The sequence below is a fragment of the Poromitra crassiceps genome (genome assembly GCF_964638095.1).
Source record: "Poromitra crassiceps genome assembly, chromosome: 30".
NCBI lineage: Eukaryota > Metazoa > Chordata > Actinopteri > Beryciformes > Melamphaidae > Poromitra > Poromitra crassiceps.
The window spans coordinates 8970434-8988478 of record NC_139652.1 but is presented as its reverse complement, the minus strand read 5'-3'; the positions used below and the strand labels follow the sequence as shown (position 1 = coordinate 8988478).

Sequence of the window (18045 nt, the reverse complement as noted above, 5' to 3'; positions counted from 1 at the left end):
TCACGTTCGAGGCGTTCCTAAATGAGACGCATTTATGCAGGCCAAGTATGGCTGAACGAGACCAACGTTGGTGATGAAAGAGAAGGTCCTGCCACGTCTTGGAGCTTATTCAGGTCATTTACAGCCTGTGAAAGGCGTTTGGGAGCTTTCCATCTGCCACAGTGGAGAGATTGGAGCATTTTGTGTGAGATGACACACCAAACACCATTTCAACATCACCCTAAGGCATGTTCACATTTTGGCCAGACTGGAATTAACTGCAGAATGGAGCATTTAGGGACAGATGAGACGTTCTCATCCACAACTCTGGGATGTATTATGTGGGTCTCAGAAGACAAAGCCTTGATTCTATGTGGATGTGTTTTTCACATCATCAAATAAACGAGAGTGGACGGCGAGACCTGCAGTCTGATCCACTGGCCTAGTCTCGCCCTCGAGGTTTGATCCCGATCGGCATTCGGCGGGTGGACTGCTAATACTATATCACCAAGGTCGCCAACTAGCTCTTCCGGTGACATTTGGAAAGCAAACCGTCTTTTCTCTGCTGCTACATCTGATCAGCGAGTCCTCAGGTGCCTCTCATCTTGTCCCAACTCGCTCCCAGTCCGTGACGCCCCCACCCCTCTCCACCGCATCTGCTGGAAGCATATGGCGTCCATACTCCCAGTGTAGGCTCGACATTTGAGCCTGCAGCCTGGCTCCGCCTCCGCGTCGCTCTCCCCGGGGAGGCAAACAGGAAATAAAGAAGGAAAAGGAGAAAAGCAGCGATGTGCGTTAGAACTGAACGCACGCCGCCGCGCATTCCCAAACATCAGCGATCCACCTCCTGTCCGCTCCCAAGCTGTTCCATTGAGGAGCCCCAACATCTGAATGGCCCAGTCTCCCCATGTCTCTTAAAACAGACTGTCTCATCTACATCCGGCGAATGCAGCTATACACAGTCTGTACGTTACACCCTCAGAACATGCACAAGGAAGTTGTGAAAAAAACCTTCAGACTGGAAGGAAGTTCGACAAAATCCGACCAATCACGACACGTGTGTCCACGGGAAAAAATTCTGATTGGACTAATGAGCGGAAGACCCGCCTTAAAAAAATTCTGATTGGACTAATGAGCGGAAAACCCGCCTTTCTGCTTCCCATTCCGGTTGGTGCATGATTCTCCCCCACGAAGTACAGACGGTATGGCGGAAGCATTTGGAAATTGCGGAAGCTAACTCGTCTGTTCTAAGAGACTAAGTCTCCCCCAGAAACACTTCCCTTTTAGCCATCTTGGCCCCTGACATTCACATAATCTGCCATTTACTTGACTTATCGAGCAGAAGTTGAACAAAAATCTGTTGTACGAGATACAAACGGAAACGTGTCCGTCTCCTGTGAAACTTAGAAAATGTTGGGTGGATTGGGTAGATTCCCTGCCTACTAGTGCCTACCAACACGAGGGTCGCAGGTTCGAGCCCCCGCGTCACCTACGTCTTGGCCGGGCGTCCTCCATACAGGCACAGTTGGCCGTGTGTGCGGGTGGGAAGCCGGATTAAAGGGCATGTGTCCTGCTCGCTGCAATAGTGCCTCCCCTGGTCGGTGGGGGGGCGCCTGGTGGGGAAGGGGGGGGTACTAGTGTGATCCTCCCACGTGCTACGTCCGGCCGGTGAAACACCTCGCTGTCAGGTGACATGAAGCGGCTGGCGACGGCACATGTGCTGGAAACATGTGGCTAGTCTACAACTCTCCCCAGATCAGGAGGGGATCCCGGCTCCTCGTTTACTCCAGCAGAACCACAGCGGTACCGACCCAATGAAAAACAAAGCTAGGCTATTTCATTATCATCTTTACAGTTATCTGGCAACCTGAGTAAGTCTGCATGCTGCTTCTTGAAATATGGCCTTGGTGTGTGTGTGTGTGTGTGTGTGTGTGTGTGTGTGTGTGTGTGTGTGTGTGTGTGTTTGTGTGTTTGTGTGTGTGTGTGTGTGTGTGTGTGTGTGTGTGTGTGTGTGTGTGTGTGTGTGTGTGTGTGTTCATGTGTGTGTGTGTGTTCGTGTGTGTGTGTGTGTGTGTGTGTGTGTGTGTGTGTGTGTGTTCCTGCTGGGCCGGGGCTTCTGAAGAAGAGATCTGTTCCAATGACGAAGCCCTGCAGAGAGTAGACAGACATGTCGGGGCGCGGAGCTGCTCCGTGTGTGACGCCATCGGGGCTGACCTGCATCTGAGCCAGGCCTTAACTGATTTGGATCAGTTAAGTGGCATATTTGTACGTTGCATCTTGAAAAAGGCCATTTAAGTAGTGCTGCATTTGCTCCAGATGTCCAGAGTGCTCCTCCACACTGTGTGTGCAGCAGGTACAATAAAACAACACCGGATGCTACAGGAGGGTGTCACGTCATATTTTGTGCACTTAAGCAAAAGTCGTTGTCCCGATAAAAAAAAATTGCCCTTTGAAATTGTGGCATCAGCTATTATTGACTATCAGAAAGTATCAGAAAGGGAGAAAATGGTCTAGACGTGTGAGAAGCAGTTGGCTGAATATATGATGTGAATAGTCCGATAAGGTCGATTTGTTTCTGAATTTAGGTTATTGTAACAAAGGAAACTGTCCTCATCCTAACTTCCCCCCACAACATTGAATTATAGCATGATCAGAGTCAAGTCAGTTTACCTAAAGCAGTTGGTTTGCTTTTTGACTTTGTTAGCTAACTAGCCAGCAGGCTAAGCAAACAAAAATGTGAATGTTAACACGCAATAGCCTATTAATGCTAGCTTTTACTACATGATAGTGTGCAATTCAGATGTGCTAACAACAAGACACATGGTTGATATGGTTAGCTAGCTGGCTAACAAGCTGAAATCAAATGTATCAGCGGTGAAATGACCGTTCCCAGTTCCAGTTCCCAGTTCCCAGTCAAAAACGGCACAAAGTTAGCCATTGTGTTGAGACGGACTAGTTGTGGGCTATGTTTAAAGAAGCACCTCCAATATGGCTGCTGGAGGGTGTCATGTCAGCTGAGAGCCCTAGAGCTATTAGAGAACCGCAGCAATGAGTCCGCAAGTATACTTCCAGGTTCTTCAGTGGAAAAGTATATGGGATTTAACATGGGGGTTTCGCTTAAATGAGTTTAAGAGTTTATTGGAATGTGAATCTGGGTTCAGCAGGATAATCTTCACAAACGTGAATAACTTTTATGACTTTTGGAATGTAAATGAGTTTTTTTTTTCAAAACGCCATTTTTATAAAACGCTTCAAAAGGCATTAAAAACCCATTCTAAAACCCCATAGACTTTTCCACTGAAGAAACAAATAGCAGCGATTTCTGGATAAAGCCTACAAAAATACATCATACTCTATTGTGTGTACAGATGTAAATGTGAGTTAGCTGAAATCTCTCTCTCTCTCTCTCTCTCTCTCTCTCTCTCTCTCTCTCTCTCTCTCTCTCTCTCTCTCTCTCTCTCTCTCTCTCTCTCTCTCTCTCTCTCTCTCTCTCTCTCTCTCTCTCTCTCTCTCTCTCTCTCTCTCTCTCTCTCTCTCTCTCTCTCTCCTTACCCTGTAGCTGTGGAATAACTCGATGGCTCGCAGGACATCAAACTTGCGGGCCATGAGGAACTTGACGGCTAGTTCCCAGGACAATGGTGACACTCCATGCTGACTGGTCCATTTGTTGATTTCCTCCAGAAACTGCTTGGTCGCCTGAAACAGACAGACAGATAATCCACAGGTCAACCACAACTTTGGTAGATTATGTTACTGGAAGGTCAGGGAGTTAGGAAGGAAGTGAAACTAGGCTTCAAACTGAAATCTCCTCTGAGGAAGCGCTCTCACAGAATGTTTGACACCAGCCCTGTTCCGAATGGGTCCCTATGACAGAAATAGCATTTACCCTAATTGGAAATGTTTGTCGTTTCGTTACCGCCATGAAGCACCAAACATTTAACCAAGACAGAGCTGCTGAATGAGAGGAAACAAGTCGGCAGAACTGAGAAACACGATTTAAGACTCAAACACTAAAAAACACTGATCTGATCCCACAAACAGCATTTATAATTTGCAAAACAAGACATGCTGGCAAGAGTTCATGCATTAACCCATTGATACCTGATGCAGCATTTGTGTGTGTATCCCTTTAAGACCGGTCTTAACACGTTCACTGCCAATGACGTGTTGATACGTCAAAAAAAATCCAACGGTTGACTGCCAATGACGTGTTGATACGTCAAAAAAAAAAAAAAACGTTGATCTAACCCTTTTACATCTCTTATATAAATATTGAAGCCACCGAACGTGTACAACCCATTCCACCGACCCACTAAGTGGCGACAGTGCTCTCCAGACTAGAAAAAGCCGAGCCAAAACTGCAGGGGAACGCGCGATGAAACCATTCTCATACTGTAAAATGGATTGGCGAAAACGCTTTCGCTTTCGCGCTGATTGCTGGCGGTGGGGGATTGCAAATTTGCATAATAGATTATGGGTGCAACACACTTTGAAACACGCAGCATAAATAAGACCAGAATCGCAAAAGAAACCCCGTTTCTTGGGGTTTCTCAACCGAAACCCCAAGAAACGAGCGAGCCCATCCTCGCCCAGCGGCCGCCAGCAGACAGGAGCAGCAGCAGCAGAAACGAGCTTGTGACACGCCCGCTGCAGCCAAGAAGAACACACACGGAGGGAGGAGTTTGAAGTAGAGGGGGGTTTCCTGCTGTTATGGAGGAAATTACTGTTCAAAACTATTGTTTAGATGTCTGACGTCTTACTGATGCCAAAAATGAATGGTTAAAGTGACTGTTCTATCGAATTTCACAAAAAGCTATTTATCTCAGCTTAAATTTTCAGACGCTGAAACCATGCTGTATTCAAGTGCTAATGCCTACATAACTACTAACTCTACAAACTAACTCTTTTAGACAGAGAAAGCACACATTCTATTAGTTCTTTTGAGATATTTTGTGTTCACAAAATCTTAGCAGAAAAGAATCCTCGGGTCTTGAAAGATGAGCCAGAATCCTCAAAAAAAACCCTCTGGCAGAAGCTACCTACAGTAAAAAAAAAATGGCTGGCAGTGAATGTGTTAAAGGGATACGCACACAAATGAGGGATGTACACGCAAATGCTGCATCAGGTATCAATGGGTTAAAGTGTAGAAAACTAGGCCAGTTTTCTACACAACATAATGCATGGAGCCATGGACTAGCTTAAACATTACAGTTACTAATAAGACAGTTTGAATTATTACGGGAATTCCTATGAAAGTTATGTTAACATGCTCATTTTGACGGCAAAATGTCATTCATATTAGGAAAAGTTTGCACCTGCATTACTGTACCTTGCTTTAAAGTAAATCATCACATGAACTTATTGATATATTCTCGTCTAAATATTCTTGTAATTCATTTGTTTCTTTGTATTAGAACCAACCTGGATTTCCCTAAATTCAAGCTGGACCCAAAATATCCCAATTAACGGCATCTCATTTTATTTGGAAGATGTACAATTGCCTAACATTGTAGTGTTTTGTGATTTAATAATAATAATAATGAAAAAATATAATCAAGAAATAAAATCATTTGCCAATCATAATGACCATACAGGCCTTCAGCTTATCTTGAAAATAACTGCAGCATAAACAGAGCCAACGTCCTTTTTCTGGGCTTCCTGCCCCCCCCCCCACCCCCACCCCCATCGCACCCGGAGAGTTATCAAGTGGGCACCCAGTGAATCGTCAAAAGGCGACAGAGGAGGCAATGAAAGCTCCACGCTCAAGACAAGGGGTTCCGCTTCTCTGCTCAGGCACAGCGGCGGCGTGGGGGAGGGGGGTGGCGGGGGACACATGGGGGACAGGAAGTCAGGTTCTGGGAGTCCGCGGCTCCTCGGGAATACAAAAAGCATCAGTGACGAGCGCCGAGCCCCGAGGACAGCACGCCACTGTCTCTGCTCAGGAAGCCCGGGGCTTTCAGAGACGAGCTGGCCAGGCAGCTTCTGCTCTGTCCACACGCGCCTTCACATGCCAGATCAGTTCACTCTATTTCATCTGTGTCATGCTTTCAAGACTATTCCCCAAATTTGGCAATAAATATATTTCTGAGAGAGAGAGAGAGAGAGAGAGAGAGAGAGAGAGAGAGAGAGAGAGAGAGAGAGAGAGAGAGAGAGAGAGAGAGAGAGAGAGAGAGAGAGAGCGAGAGAGAGAGACACTGACTTATGGGGTAGCTGATGTTTCTGACCTCACAATTTAACTACAATCAGGTTTTTATTGTGGTCTTATAACAACTTATGCCTACATTTGATTTGTGAGTACAGATGTGTTTCAGATGTTCCAATTACAATCTCTATCCTTACTTGTGCCTGCAGGTGTAGAGTCTTTTTAGTCCAGCTTAAGCAGTATACTGATGCACATTTGATCTATGGAGAGTCCATGCAAAGTGGGGGGGGGGGTGGGGGAGGACTCTCAAACCGAGATTTAAAAGGAAAACGTCTGTTTTATTCAACATCGGACTAATAAAGTGACCTGCTCGAGTGAAGGAGTGGCCACCATTTTGCGTTTCAACATCTGTTTGATGTGTGGTTTTCCCTCTCTTTCATCTAATCCTCGCTGGTTTTGGGTCTATCGTGCACCCCTGTGTTTTTCCACGTCCGTGAAATAGCCTACACTAAGTGCACCGTCAGACTGTTCCACTTGATCTATGGGAAATCACTGGGAAGATGATGACTCAGCAGGACTTCTGGACAGTCACTACAGGGGCATGTTGATGATGGTGATGACTGAACCATGATGACGTCAATGTTCTGCCATCTAAAATGTGGTTACACATCCTCCTTTGTGTTTCCCATACATAAAGGAATTTGTGGCGGGCCGCCACAAAAAGATGTTGACCAAAAAAAAAAAAAAAAAAAAAAAAAGGGGTTTTTTTTTTTTTTTTTTTTTTTTTTTACAGTGCACCTGAACGCAACATGCAAGATATCCGCTGAATAAGTGTCCAATAAATGTTCATGTCATTCTGCATTCTGGCCAATACTTCTGTTATAGCATTTCAGTCTGGAATATGGAATATCTTTCAATAATCTATGATTTAGCTGCTAAATTGTCAAATACCGCCATCTGCTCGCTACCCAGGCACTTATGTATGTACTTAACCTAACTAACTTAATCTAACTAACTATCCGGGGTGCACAACATTGTCAGCCTAAACTCCGGCTGACACCCCAAAAACCTACAATCCGCTACAGAAAAATGTATATTGTTTGTTTATTAACTGGCCCCTCGCCTTCTATCATTTCACGAAAGTGGCAAAGCAAGTTGAGTATCCCTGACCTATAGGGAGAAATTTAGTTTGTCATTGTAAACCCACAGCACAGTAATGATGACATGTTCTTCATAGATCTAGCCTTTCATTTTGCTCTTAAGCTTTCTCAAAGTACACCAAATTCATGCATTTTACTTTAAAATGTTTAAAAGAAATCTCGCGGGGGGGGGGGGGGCATGCCCCCGCACCCCCCTAGGGGGTCGGCGGTCCCCCACCACAAATACTCAAAATCCTGTGGGAAACACTGGGTGAAGCAAAACTGATTCAAAGTCATTTGCCAACCACTTTTGTCAACGTGCTAAACAAGAAGAAAGGGCAAAAGAAAGAAGGCTGCAGCCTCAGAGCTGGCCAAATTATTTCTCATCATTATTTGACATTATTTATTTACAGCGAGAGCTACTGTGGTATAACTGGCTTTTAATGTCAACAAGATATCAAATCTGGAGCTCCTCCAGAGAATAATAAATGGTCAAAGGAATCTGTGAGAGCAACCAGGGAAAGAATAAGCATTCTTTTAGGATTTAAAAAGTCTCCAATGTTCTATAAATATATGGAGCAGACTATACTACGCCACATATAAATAGTTTTTACAATTTAGCGCGGTCTCGCCCTTTAACAGGCAATACACAACACTCCCAAACTGACCCAGATCCTCTGCTCTTTGTTGTCACAGTGCGTAGCGTTGATCCTCTGGCGTGCGCCAAAGATAACTTCCTGTCAGATTGCTGTCAGGTAGGTACACTTGGGTTTCCAAGATCTCACTGGTCTGACAGCTGCTCTTTCTCTCTCTGCCTTTTAAGGAGAGCCTGCAAACTCCAGCCCAGTGACCCTCTGTTCCTGGAGAAGCCACCTCCAGCCCAGTGACCCTCTGTTCCTGGAGAAGCCACCTCCTCCAGCCAGTGACCCTCTGTTCCTGGAGAAGCCACCTCCAGCCAGTGACCCTCTGTTCCTGGAGAAGCCACCTCCAGCCAGTGACCCTCTGTTCCTGGAGAAGCCACCTCCTCCAGCCAGTGACCCTCTGTTCCTGGAGAAGCCACCTCCAGCTAGTGACCCTCTGTTCCTGGAGAAGCCACCTCCAGCCAGTGACCCTCTGTTCCTGGAGAAGCCACCTCCTCCAGCCAGTGACCCTCTGTTCCTGGAGAAGCCACCTCCTCCAGCTAGTGACCCTCTGTTCCTGGAGAAGCCACCTCCAGCCAGTGACCCTCTGTTCCTGGAGAAGCCACCTCCTCCAGCCCAGTGACCCTCTGTTCCTGGAGAAGCCACCTCCTCCAGCCAGTGACCCTCTGTTCCTGGAGAAGTCACCTCCAGCCCAGTGACCCTCTGTTCCTGGAGAAGTCACCTCCAGCTAGTGACCCTCTGTTCCTGGAGAAGCCACCTCCAGCTAGTGACCCTCTGTTCCTGGAGAAGCCACCTCCAGCTAGTGACCCTTTGTTCCTGGAGAAGCCACCTCCAGCTAGTGACCCTCTGTTCCTGGAGAAGCCACCTCCAGCCCAGTGACCCTCTGTTCCTGGAGAAGCCACCTCCTCCAGCTAGTGACCCTCTGTTCCTGGAGAAGCCACCTCCAGCCCAGTGACCCTCTGTTCCTGGAGAAGCCACCTCCACCTAGTGACCCTCTGTTCCTGGAGAAGCCACCTCCAGCCCAGTGACCCTCTCTGTTCCTGGAGAAGGTCGTCCTGTTTGGGAGTGGAATTTGAGCGGGGACGGACAAGTTTGTTTTCATGATAGCACAACCAGAACGCTGCGTAGGAGTGACTTATTGGATTCCTGGAGGATGCATAAATATTTGCCTGGCTTGTTCATATTCTGATATGGCAGGAGAAGCATTTTCCTTTCAGTGCTCCAGTATGAGTTTGAAACCACTTCATTCTGGCTTACACAGTTTAACATAAGCCCAAATAGACTAAAAGCTTCTTGTAAATACCAGCGAGTCTATATGTGATAACCTGGCTTTATTCTCTCCATTCTCATCTGGTTCCGTTTTCCCTACAGCCTCCGTCTGTTGCTCTGAGATGCTGAGTGTGCCGTTGCGAGCCAGTGGTGCTTGGCGGTCCCTCTTCACAATAAACAGCTGATATTACAGAGGCCTGGGGGTTGTTGCAGCTGTTGCATATTGCTTGAGGTTGTTCACGGATGCTGCTGACAATGGTTGTCAATACGGCATTGATGATCTTGGCTATTAGTATTAGGGGTGTCAAAAATAATCGATTATAAGATGCATCGCGATGCGGACATGCACGATTCTGCATCGATTCACAAATGTCAAAAATCGATTATTTAAAAATAAATAAAAAATAAATAAATAATCGAATAAAATATAATGAAAGTACTCAGGGCCGATCCTGGCCATTTGGGTGCCCTAAGCGTAATTGTTCTGTGGTGCCCCCCCCCCCCCCCGTAAAACTTTCAATAACTGTCAAACGAAAGACTGCAAAATCATTAATTATGAACGATACTAGTGTATCTCACATTTCATTACATGTGGGAAACAAACAATTGTTAGAATTACTGTACATGTCAGCAAACAAGTGATTGTTAAACTGTAGATGCAAGCAGGGACGGACTGGGATCATAATTCAGGCCGGGCATTAGGACCGTCTGAAGCCCGATTTGGGCCAGTTGAAGCCAGATTTGGGCCAGTTGAAGCCAGATTTGGGCCGGTTGAAGCCAGATTTGGGCCGCTTGAAGCCCAATTTGGGCCGTTTGAAGCCCAATTTGGGCCGAGTCCAATTTTACAATGAGATGCACCCTGAATAAAGTAATAAAACCACTAGTAAACCAGTAGGCGGCGCCTGGCCTGCTGTTCAGTGAGTGGCCTGACTGAGGGCACCAAAAAAAAAAAAAAAAAAATTTTTTTTTTTTTTTTTTTGGTGCCCTCAGTCACGTGATGCCCTACGCAGTCTGCGTACTCTGCGTAATGGGTTGGAGCGGGCCTGAAAGTACTGTACATGCAGTTGTTTATTTGGATCATAATACAATGCAATTCCAAATGCACTTTTATTTTAAAAGTAGCCACACAGTGAGAAAAAAGAAAGTGAGAAAAAATAAATCATGTATTGGGGAAAAAAGTGATGCATCGATTGAAGATGCATCGAGATGCATCGAGATGCATCGATAATCGTAACCGAATCGAATCGTAGCCCTCTGAATCGTAATCGAATCGTGAGGCCAGTGAAGATTCACAGCCCTATTGGCTATGGTGAGGATCTGCTGTGCTGAGGGCCAGTGGGGAGAGGAGGCATACCTGGCACCAACAGCCAAGCCTTCTGCGAGGCCATGGTCCTAATGTAACATCCAGTGTTTCCCCTACCATTCTACAGGCCTGGCGGGCCCGCCAGGCCAACGACGCCCCCGCCAGGCCAGAAAAGAAAAATCTGTTTTTTTGTTTTGTTTTTTCCTGCTCTCCCCAGAATTTCAATGAACCTTCATGGCATATTATTACAACACAACAATACTGGTGTTGACAGTAATAGAAGATGCCAAATCATTCAAAAGTTCAAAACAATAAGCATTTTGCTTTTAGGAGCATCGTGCCAGCGTGCGGCGCTGTTCCAAAACGGGTCAACGTGTGTCGTTGCCTGGGAAACGCACATCCCATAATACAACTGTTTGCATCGCATCCCATAATAGTATGATGATACTTGGGATGCCATTGCGAACATAGATGTGAACAGGTTAGCTAAAACTTTAGCGTCGCCAGCGAGGGCCCCCACCGTTGCGGTCGGGGTACGTTTCAAAATCCCTCCAGGCCTGAATTTTATTTCTAGGGGAAACACTGAACATCTAACACTGAAGGTGCCCAACCAGTGCCCCCTATCTGTCAGCTGCAACAGTCAGTGAGAAGCTGTCCATGCCGTTTGACATGGAGGGCCAAAAGGGATTAAACATAGCACAATAAGAGCTTGTGATGTTATTTGTACCAAGCAGGCTGGGAATGTAACAAATAAGCATTAGCTTCTTAGATCTGATCACATTATCATTTAGGTTTGTATGCCTTTTCATGAGCAAGATGTGAAAATCAGAATTCAAACAATCAGGTTGCGCTAGACCAAATAATAACTGTGAATATTATTCACATAAAATTCCACACAACTACAAAACACGGGTGCTTAATTTGTATTCTCATCCATTTATTAAGTCAAGCAAAGCCAAAGTGCAGTAACTGTATGAGCAGTGTGCGTCAAAAAAAAGTAAGGTAAAGTTTCCATCCTGTGAAAAAAGGAAAGCACGCACATCCACTGAGGCCATTTACACCTGGCACTAACATGCGTTTTCTGTGATCAGATTGCAAACGGATAGTGTTTGACCACTTGAAAGTAGGCTACAGGTGTAAACGCCCCCAAGACACATTGAGGACGGATTGCGATCTGATCGATCGGCCAAACCACCTCCGGAGGTGGTCAGGGACGCATTGTGACCACATTGAAGACAAGTGTAACTAAATGCAAGTAAATGCATGTTTCAATCCACATACAACAACAGTGACAGTTGTTTTTCTGCTGCTCTCTAAGCTATGGAGCTTGCCTGATCCGATCGTAACAGATCTCAATGTGGAGGACACTGGAGACACATATTAATACCAGCCAGGTGTAAATTAAATCAGGTTAATGTGGTCAAGCACTATCTGATTGCAATCTGATCACAGAAAATGCATGTTAGCGCCAGCCTGCCGGGTGTAAATGAATGGCCTCTCTGTGTAGCAGATGCAGGACAGTCGATCAGCATCAAGAGAAAAGAAAAGTCCACACAGTGAGTGCGTAGACTTTACTCTCACAGTCAATTTATTGTATTAACATTTCACAATGTTAATGTGAAAGTTTGAGGGAACTGCATTCAGTATTCAAAATGTGCTCAAAAATCACTTTGGGCAATATAAACTGTGTTGCATATGACATCACATAATACACACAACCAACCCATCACTGATGCCTTTTACCATCCCAGGGAAGAACAGTGCAACAACAATTAGAATAGAATTAATACCATCATTATAACAGCCAAACATCTCACTGCTGATGGCGTTTATTTACGACGACATCACAGAGGAAACGTCGGTCTAGGATTACGAAGTATTCCCCTGGGAATAATAATATGCATCAATATTTCCACAAACGATTTCTTCCTTAAACTGGAGCGTGGTGAGAAAACCAGTCAACTCCAAACGTGTGACGTTCCCTCCAGTCTTGTGTGTGTGTGTGTGTGTGCAGAAGTTGTTTCTTTATTCGACTTTTGATTTCTTGCCTCGATAAGCCTTTACGCCTAAGAAACCAGATCTTTGACGAACGTCTCCGTATTGAGATCTAAGTAGATCATGTGACTGCATTAACACAAGAGTCCACAGGAAGAGAAGTGAATTGAGAGGCTGTGGAGGAGATAGTGTAGTGTGGGTGACTGCGGTGTCACGATGACACTGTGATTCTTCGGCAGACGAGCCTAATGCATTTTGCCTTGTCGTTTTTTTTCTAAGGGGATTTGGCGCTGGCCTCGGCCATCGTCTCTCTGTGGTCTATTTGATTACAGATGCCATGCTAATCTCTGTGTGCAACAATGGGCCTGCTTGTTGCCAAGCGGCTATTCACTTCAGTTCAGTCGGTCCTACTTGGCACGAGTCGATACCAAAACAGGAAGTCAATAACGTCACTCTCTCCCTATTCCCCACTTTCTCGCTCTCCACTGCTTCCTGGGAGTAGACACAACACACACACACACACACACACACACACACACACACACACACTGAAGCACATGATCTACACACAAACACACACACACACACTCTCTCAACGCATATACTCCCCCTCCCCCCCCCAGTTTAGTGGAAATGCTTTTAACAGCTGCCTTTAGAATGAAGTTCCACCATACTGTTGTAGGCTCCCTAGGGACGGACGTGCGCGCACGCACACGCACGCACACACACACACACACTCACACACACACACGCACACGCACACGCGCAAACACACACACACACACACCCCTGTCCCCCCACAAGGCTAGGGATGTAATACGGGGCGTCCGGTGCCCTAGTGGGGGCCCTGGCCCTCACAGGAAATGAAGTAGCCAGATAAAGCTTTCTGCTGGCCAGATGATGAGAGCAGTCAGGGGGGGGAGAGGAGGACTGCCAGCCCACAGACACTGGCACCAGCAGCAGGCAAGACTCTTCATAAATTCTAGTCCTCCTTACATTTTCCAACACAGTTAGCCTCTCTCTGTTGGGAGTCAATGGAATGGCTTTACACTACAGCAATGCTTCTCAAACTTTTTCATGTCAAATTAAGACCACGGACCCCCCCATTTGATAATATTTTCTCTGGAGAGTCCCCCATCTGCTAAGATTTGTTTGCTTTTAGATGTTTTATTACAGGAAGTCTATGAAACCCGCCATTACCATAATAGTCATTCTGTCATTATGTTACTTATGGATGGAATTATTGCCAAAATAAATGATTCCCCTTTTTGGTGGGGACCCCCTGGAACCCCCTCAAGGACCCCACTTTTCTGAGAACCACTGGCTTTCGGGAATACAGCTTCAATCAATAAGCTGCTCTGATTTGGATTCTTAAGATTATTTTTGGTCCATTTTGCCTTTATTGATAGGATGGTGTGTGCTGGATGGCGGCAGGGGGGGGGGGGGGGGGGCAGGGAGGGAGAGGGGGGTGCGCATGCAGCGAGGGACCGCAGGTCGGATTCGAAACCCGGGTCGGCTGCGTGAACCCGGGTCGGCTGCGTGATGGACGACGACTTAATGGTACGCGTTCTACCAGGTGAACCACCGTCCGGGACGCGCCCCCCCCCCCCCCCCCCCCCCCCCCCCTGATTTGGATTCTTATGGTAACTGTTGTTAATAACACTAAATCTGGTTTAGTGTTTCAAGAATGTACTCTAAAGCACCTAGGCTACCTTCTAATCTGGCCCACGGCACTAATAAATATAGGATCAATAATCCAAGCTAACCTATGATCAATCTGAGTTGGTCACTGCATGTGTCTTCAAATCCCAAAATGAATTCTCCAAATCAAAAGTGAATTCTCCATTCAGGATCCGAGTTCATAAATCTTCATGATGCATTGTAGCTGATTCTTCACCAGTTATTCATGACTTTCCTCAGCAGGCCTATGATGTGACACGCTGGCTCTAACGCTGACAACTCTGTGATTCATGACTTTGCTACTTTGCCTATTAAATATGTATAAAGCAGCCGTAGTTTCATTGTGACCATGTAAGAACCTCTGATTTAAAGACTGTAATCTCAATGTATTCTTTGTATGTATTTATTGTTTGGATGAAGAGGGTAAACTTAATATAAACAAACTCAGTTTACCCCCAAAAGTTTCATCTTTCTGGGCTGACTGTACTACTTATAATCAGAACTACTTATAATCAGTATATTTCAATCAGAACTATTTAGTTGGCTTTCTTGAAGTAGGCTGCTACACTTGATATTTGTTTATACTGGTGAAAGTTTTGCCTTAGATTAGCTACACTATGAGGCTACAGTTTACCCGGCTATTTATTCCCAACTACATCAGTTTGTATGACAGCATCATACAGTAAACTCAAGTTTTTACTGCCTGCATTTCTGAATGAGCCAAATCTGGAACAACACGGCGTTTTTTTTGGACTTTCCGGAAAAACCTTAGATCAGACTTCTGGGCTGTGACCACTCTCCACAACCATAAATTAATATTTGATCTTACATGTAAAGCCGAGCGGGCCCGTTTCGCAACGCTTCAACTCCCACTGGCGAGAAACTTGCAGTGATGCAACGCAATAAATAATGCGCCAGTATTATCGATACAATGTTTCCTACGGCTACGAAGATTTCGCAACAATCTCACCACTGCAGTTCCCATTTGCAGCGGCGGCGCCGCGCACACGCATTGCGCAGGCCAAATAGCTCCAGGTAGGGCTGTAGTACGTTCCGAGAAAGAAAAGGTAAACGATCAAGACATTAATAAAGGGGCCTACCTGTTCTTCCTCTGTCGATAAGCTGGCTGCCATCGTCCCCCTTCAGTTCTCGGATCACCTTTGATCAAAGATGTGTCCCGGACGGCGGAGAGAGAGATGTCTGTCTGTCTGTCCCTCGTGTAAAAGCAAGGGGCTTTAGGGGTTGTCCCTCAGTCTTTCTCTGAAGTTGAAGGCATTTGAAACGTTACGGAATCGCACAGCAGCCCCCCCTTATAATGTAATATGAGTCTGAGTAGGCTATGAAACACGCAGGCAACTTAACTAGCCTGAATCTGCCATCCAAAACTACACAGGGGAGAGAGAAAAAATCGCGGATCCGTGTCAAATTCACCGAAGAGAGAAGAGAGAGAGAGGAAAAAGAAAAACAGACACAGCACTCTCAGACGTGGCTTTGCGACGGGCTCGATGCTGGCTGGATTTTTTTTTACGGGTTTTTCGCCACGGTCTGACCGCTCGACCGTGCGTGTGTGCTTTTATATGCCCGCTGACTGGGGCATCCACGCCATCTATTGCAAGTTTTAATCCCCTGAACGTCGCCTTTTATACGGTGAAGCGGCGCAGCCAGCCAGCAGCACACGGCACGGAGCGGTGGGAGCAGCAGTGTGTGTGTGTGAGCGAGAGAGAGAGGTGTATGTATTCATTGTGCGTGTTGCTCTACCCCCTGGTGGTTAACACGAGGAAACGACACGAGCTCACGACCTCCGCCTCGATCCATTCATAAAAATAGGAAACCAAACAGGAAAATCACCATTTTGAGTGTCAGCGCATAATCCGGGCCACACGAGGAGGATCAGACTATGAAACAAGTAGTTATTCCACAGTATGCCAAGTCTAATTGAAAATCAAGTAGGCTACTGTGTCATATTTCTACATTCTATAGGCTATGTAGTAGGCCTACTCAGTTAATATCTGCTTAAATGCCCCCATTACACAGGCTTAATTATCCACTAAAAATAAACAGCTGTAAAAAAGGGGGGGGGGGTGGACTTGTAAGGGGGTTTATTCATAGAGACACTAATTATGAGATTTGTATGCCCTTTGCGCTTTGTTACATGATTATTAATGAGTTATTAAGTTTCAGTCTATGTGAATTCTTCATTATATTAGAAAGTAAACAGTTGAAAATTAAGAGGGTATTTAATGGGTTTCCTCCCTTAATAATTCCCCCAAGTAATTTTAATGGGATTTTTGCATTAATTAAGGGGTGAATTAATCTATCGTAAATGTAACTATTTTATGGGATCATGGGATCGTGGTGGTTTGTATAGTGACTTTATTGTAGCCTACTTTTGTTGTATTTCTCTCTTTTTTTATCTTACATGTTATAATTGTAATATTCCAACAAGGAGCATGTTTTGCTGTGATGTTTCTATAGTATTTTTCTTATTTATTGTTTTATGAAAGTCATTCTTTAAAGGGCCCCTTGGACCAAAATAAACACTGTCCAAAATACTACTGCAGATTATAGGTATAGTCTACTGTTGCATGAAAGACATGGCCTCTATGCAGAAATGAGAGAAAGTTGACCTAGATTAGATACTATGGGGCTTACCTAAGAATAGCAGCTTCTTTAATAGTTTGCTGCAAGAATAGCACTTTAATCAGTAAAAGCCCTCAGGAAAAAGGACTACAATAACACCATCATGCGTATTAGGTTGGCTTTACACAATGAAACTTTCACGCAATTACAATCTCTCAAATCTGAATTTGGAGATTGCCTTTATTGTTTAATAAACAATAAACTACAGAGACGTGTCTGTGGTACTTACTCAATAGTGAGTTTATTGCGACTTTAAAGTACTTTGTAGTATTTTCTATTTCCTATGATATCATGACATTCCTGCAAGGCTGTGCTCTACACGGTGAAACTGTCACGCAACTTGAGTTGGTTGAAACTGAGGTGAAACTAAAAGTTGCAAATGATTTGCATGGTCTAAAGCCCTCTGCTACGCACTTGAAACTTGTCTGAAACCTAACTGCAACAGTTGCAAAACTCTCAACTTATGTGAAACTAGTTTCATGCAACAGCCAATCAAAATGGGCTATTGATGCACTGATGGCTCTCTTCCTATTCTCTGTGACAGCCATAATGAAAGAAAGTAGCCAGCCAGTGGCAGAAGAAAACCTGATACAACACGTCCGAATTGATATTATCCAGCGAGAAAATGATACAAAATAAGATACAAAGATGCAAGTAATGACACTCCGCACTTGATACATTATCATCTATTGTAGCGAGAGAGAGAAAAAGGGAAAAACAATGAGGCCATTTACACCTGGCGCTAACATGTGGTTTCTGCCATCAGATTGCAATCTGATTGTATTTTATCACTTCAGCCTGATTCTATTTACACCTGGCATTAACATGCATTTTCTGCCATCAGATTGCAATCAGATTGCAGAAATGGTGGTCCTCTCAATCTGCATAAAGTTGCTCTATCCAGATTGAGAGGACACATTGCATTTACACTTGTGTTCAATGTGTACACAATGCATCCCTGACCACCTCCGGAGGTGGTTTGGTCGATCAGATTGCAATCCTTCTTCAATGCGTTTTGGGGGTGTTTACACCTGGCATTTCAAGTGATAAAACACAATCTGATTGCAATCTGATCACAGAAAACGCATGTTAGCGCCAGGTGTAAATGGCCTCAGAATGACAGATGAAACATGACCAACATAGCTATTTTGTTTTAGTGAAACAAAATAGGCTACCGTGTCCGTGTTGCACGAGACTTGATTATTTTTGAATTGTTGTTATTCCAGGAAAACACAAGATCCCATAATAAGTGTAAAT

At 45.1% G+C, this 18045-nt stretch overlaps 1 protein-coding gene across 1 annotated transcript in view; it reads right to left on the bottom strand.

The window, feature by feature from the left end:
- The window catches only part of ptpn9a (protein tyrosine phosphatase non-receptor type 9a), a 38096-nt gene extending 22707 nt beyond the window's left edge, over positions 1 to 15389 (bottom strand). Inside the window, exons 1-2 of the mRNA XM_083662913.1 lie at positions 15249 to 15389; positions 3532 to 3675 (exon numbers count right to left, since the gene is read on the bottom strand). Of these exons, the coding sequence (XP_083519039.1) occupies positions 3532 to 3675; positions 15249 to 15281 (177 nt within the window). The 5' untranslated portion in view covers positions 15282 to 15389. The remainder of the gene's footprint in view (positions 1 to 3531; positions 3676 to 15248) is intronic.
- Positions 15390 to 18045: the final 2656 nt, after the last annotated feature.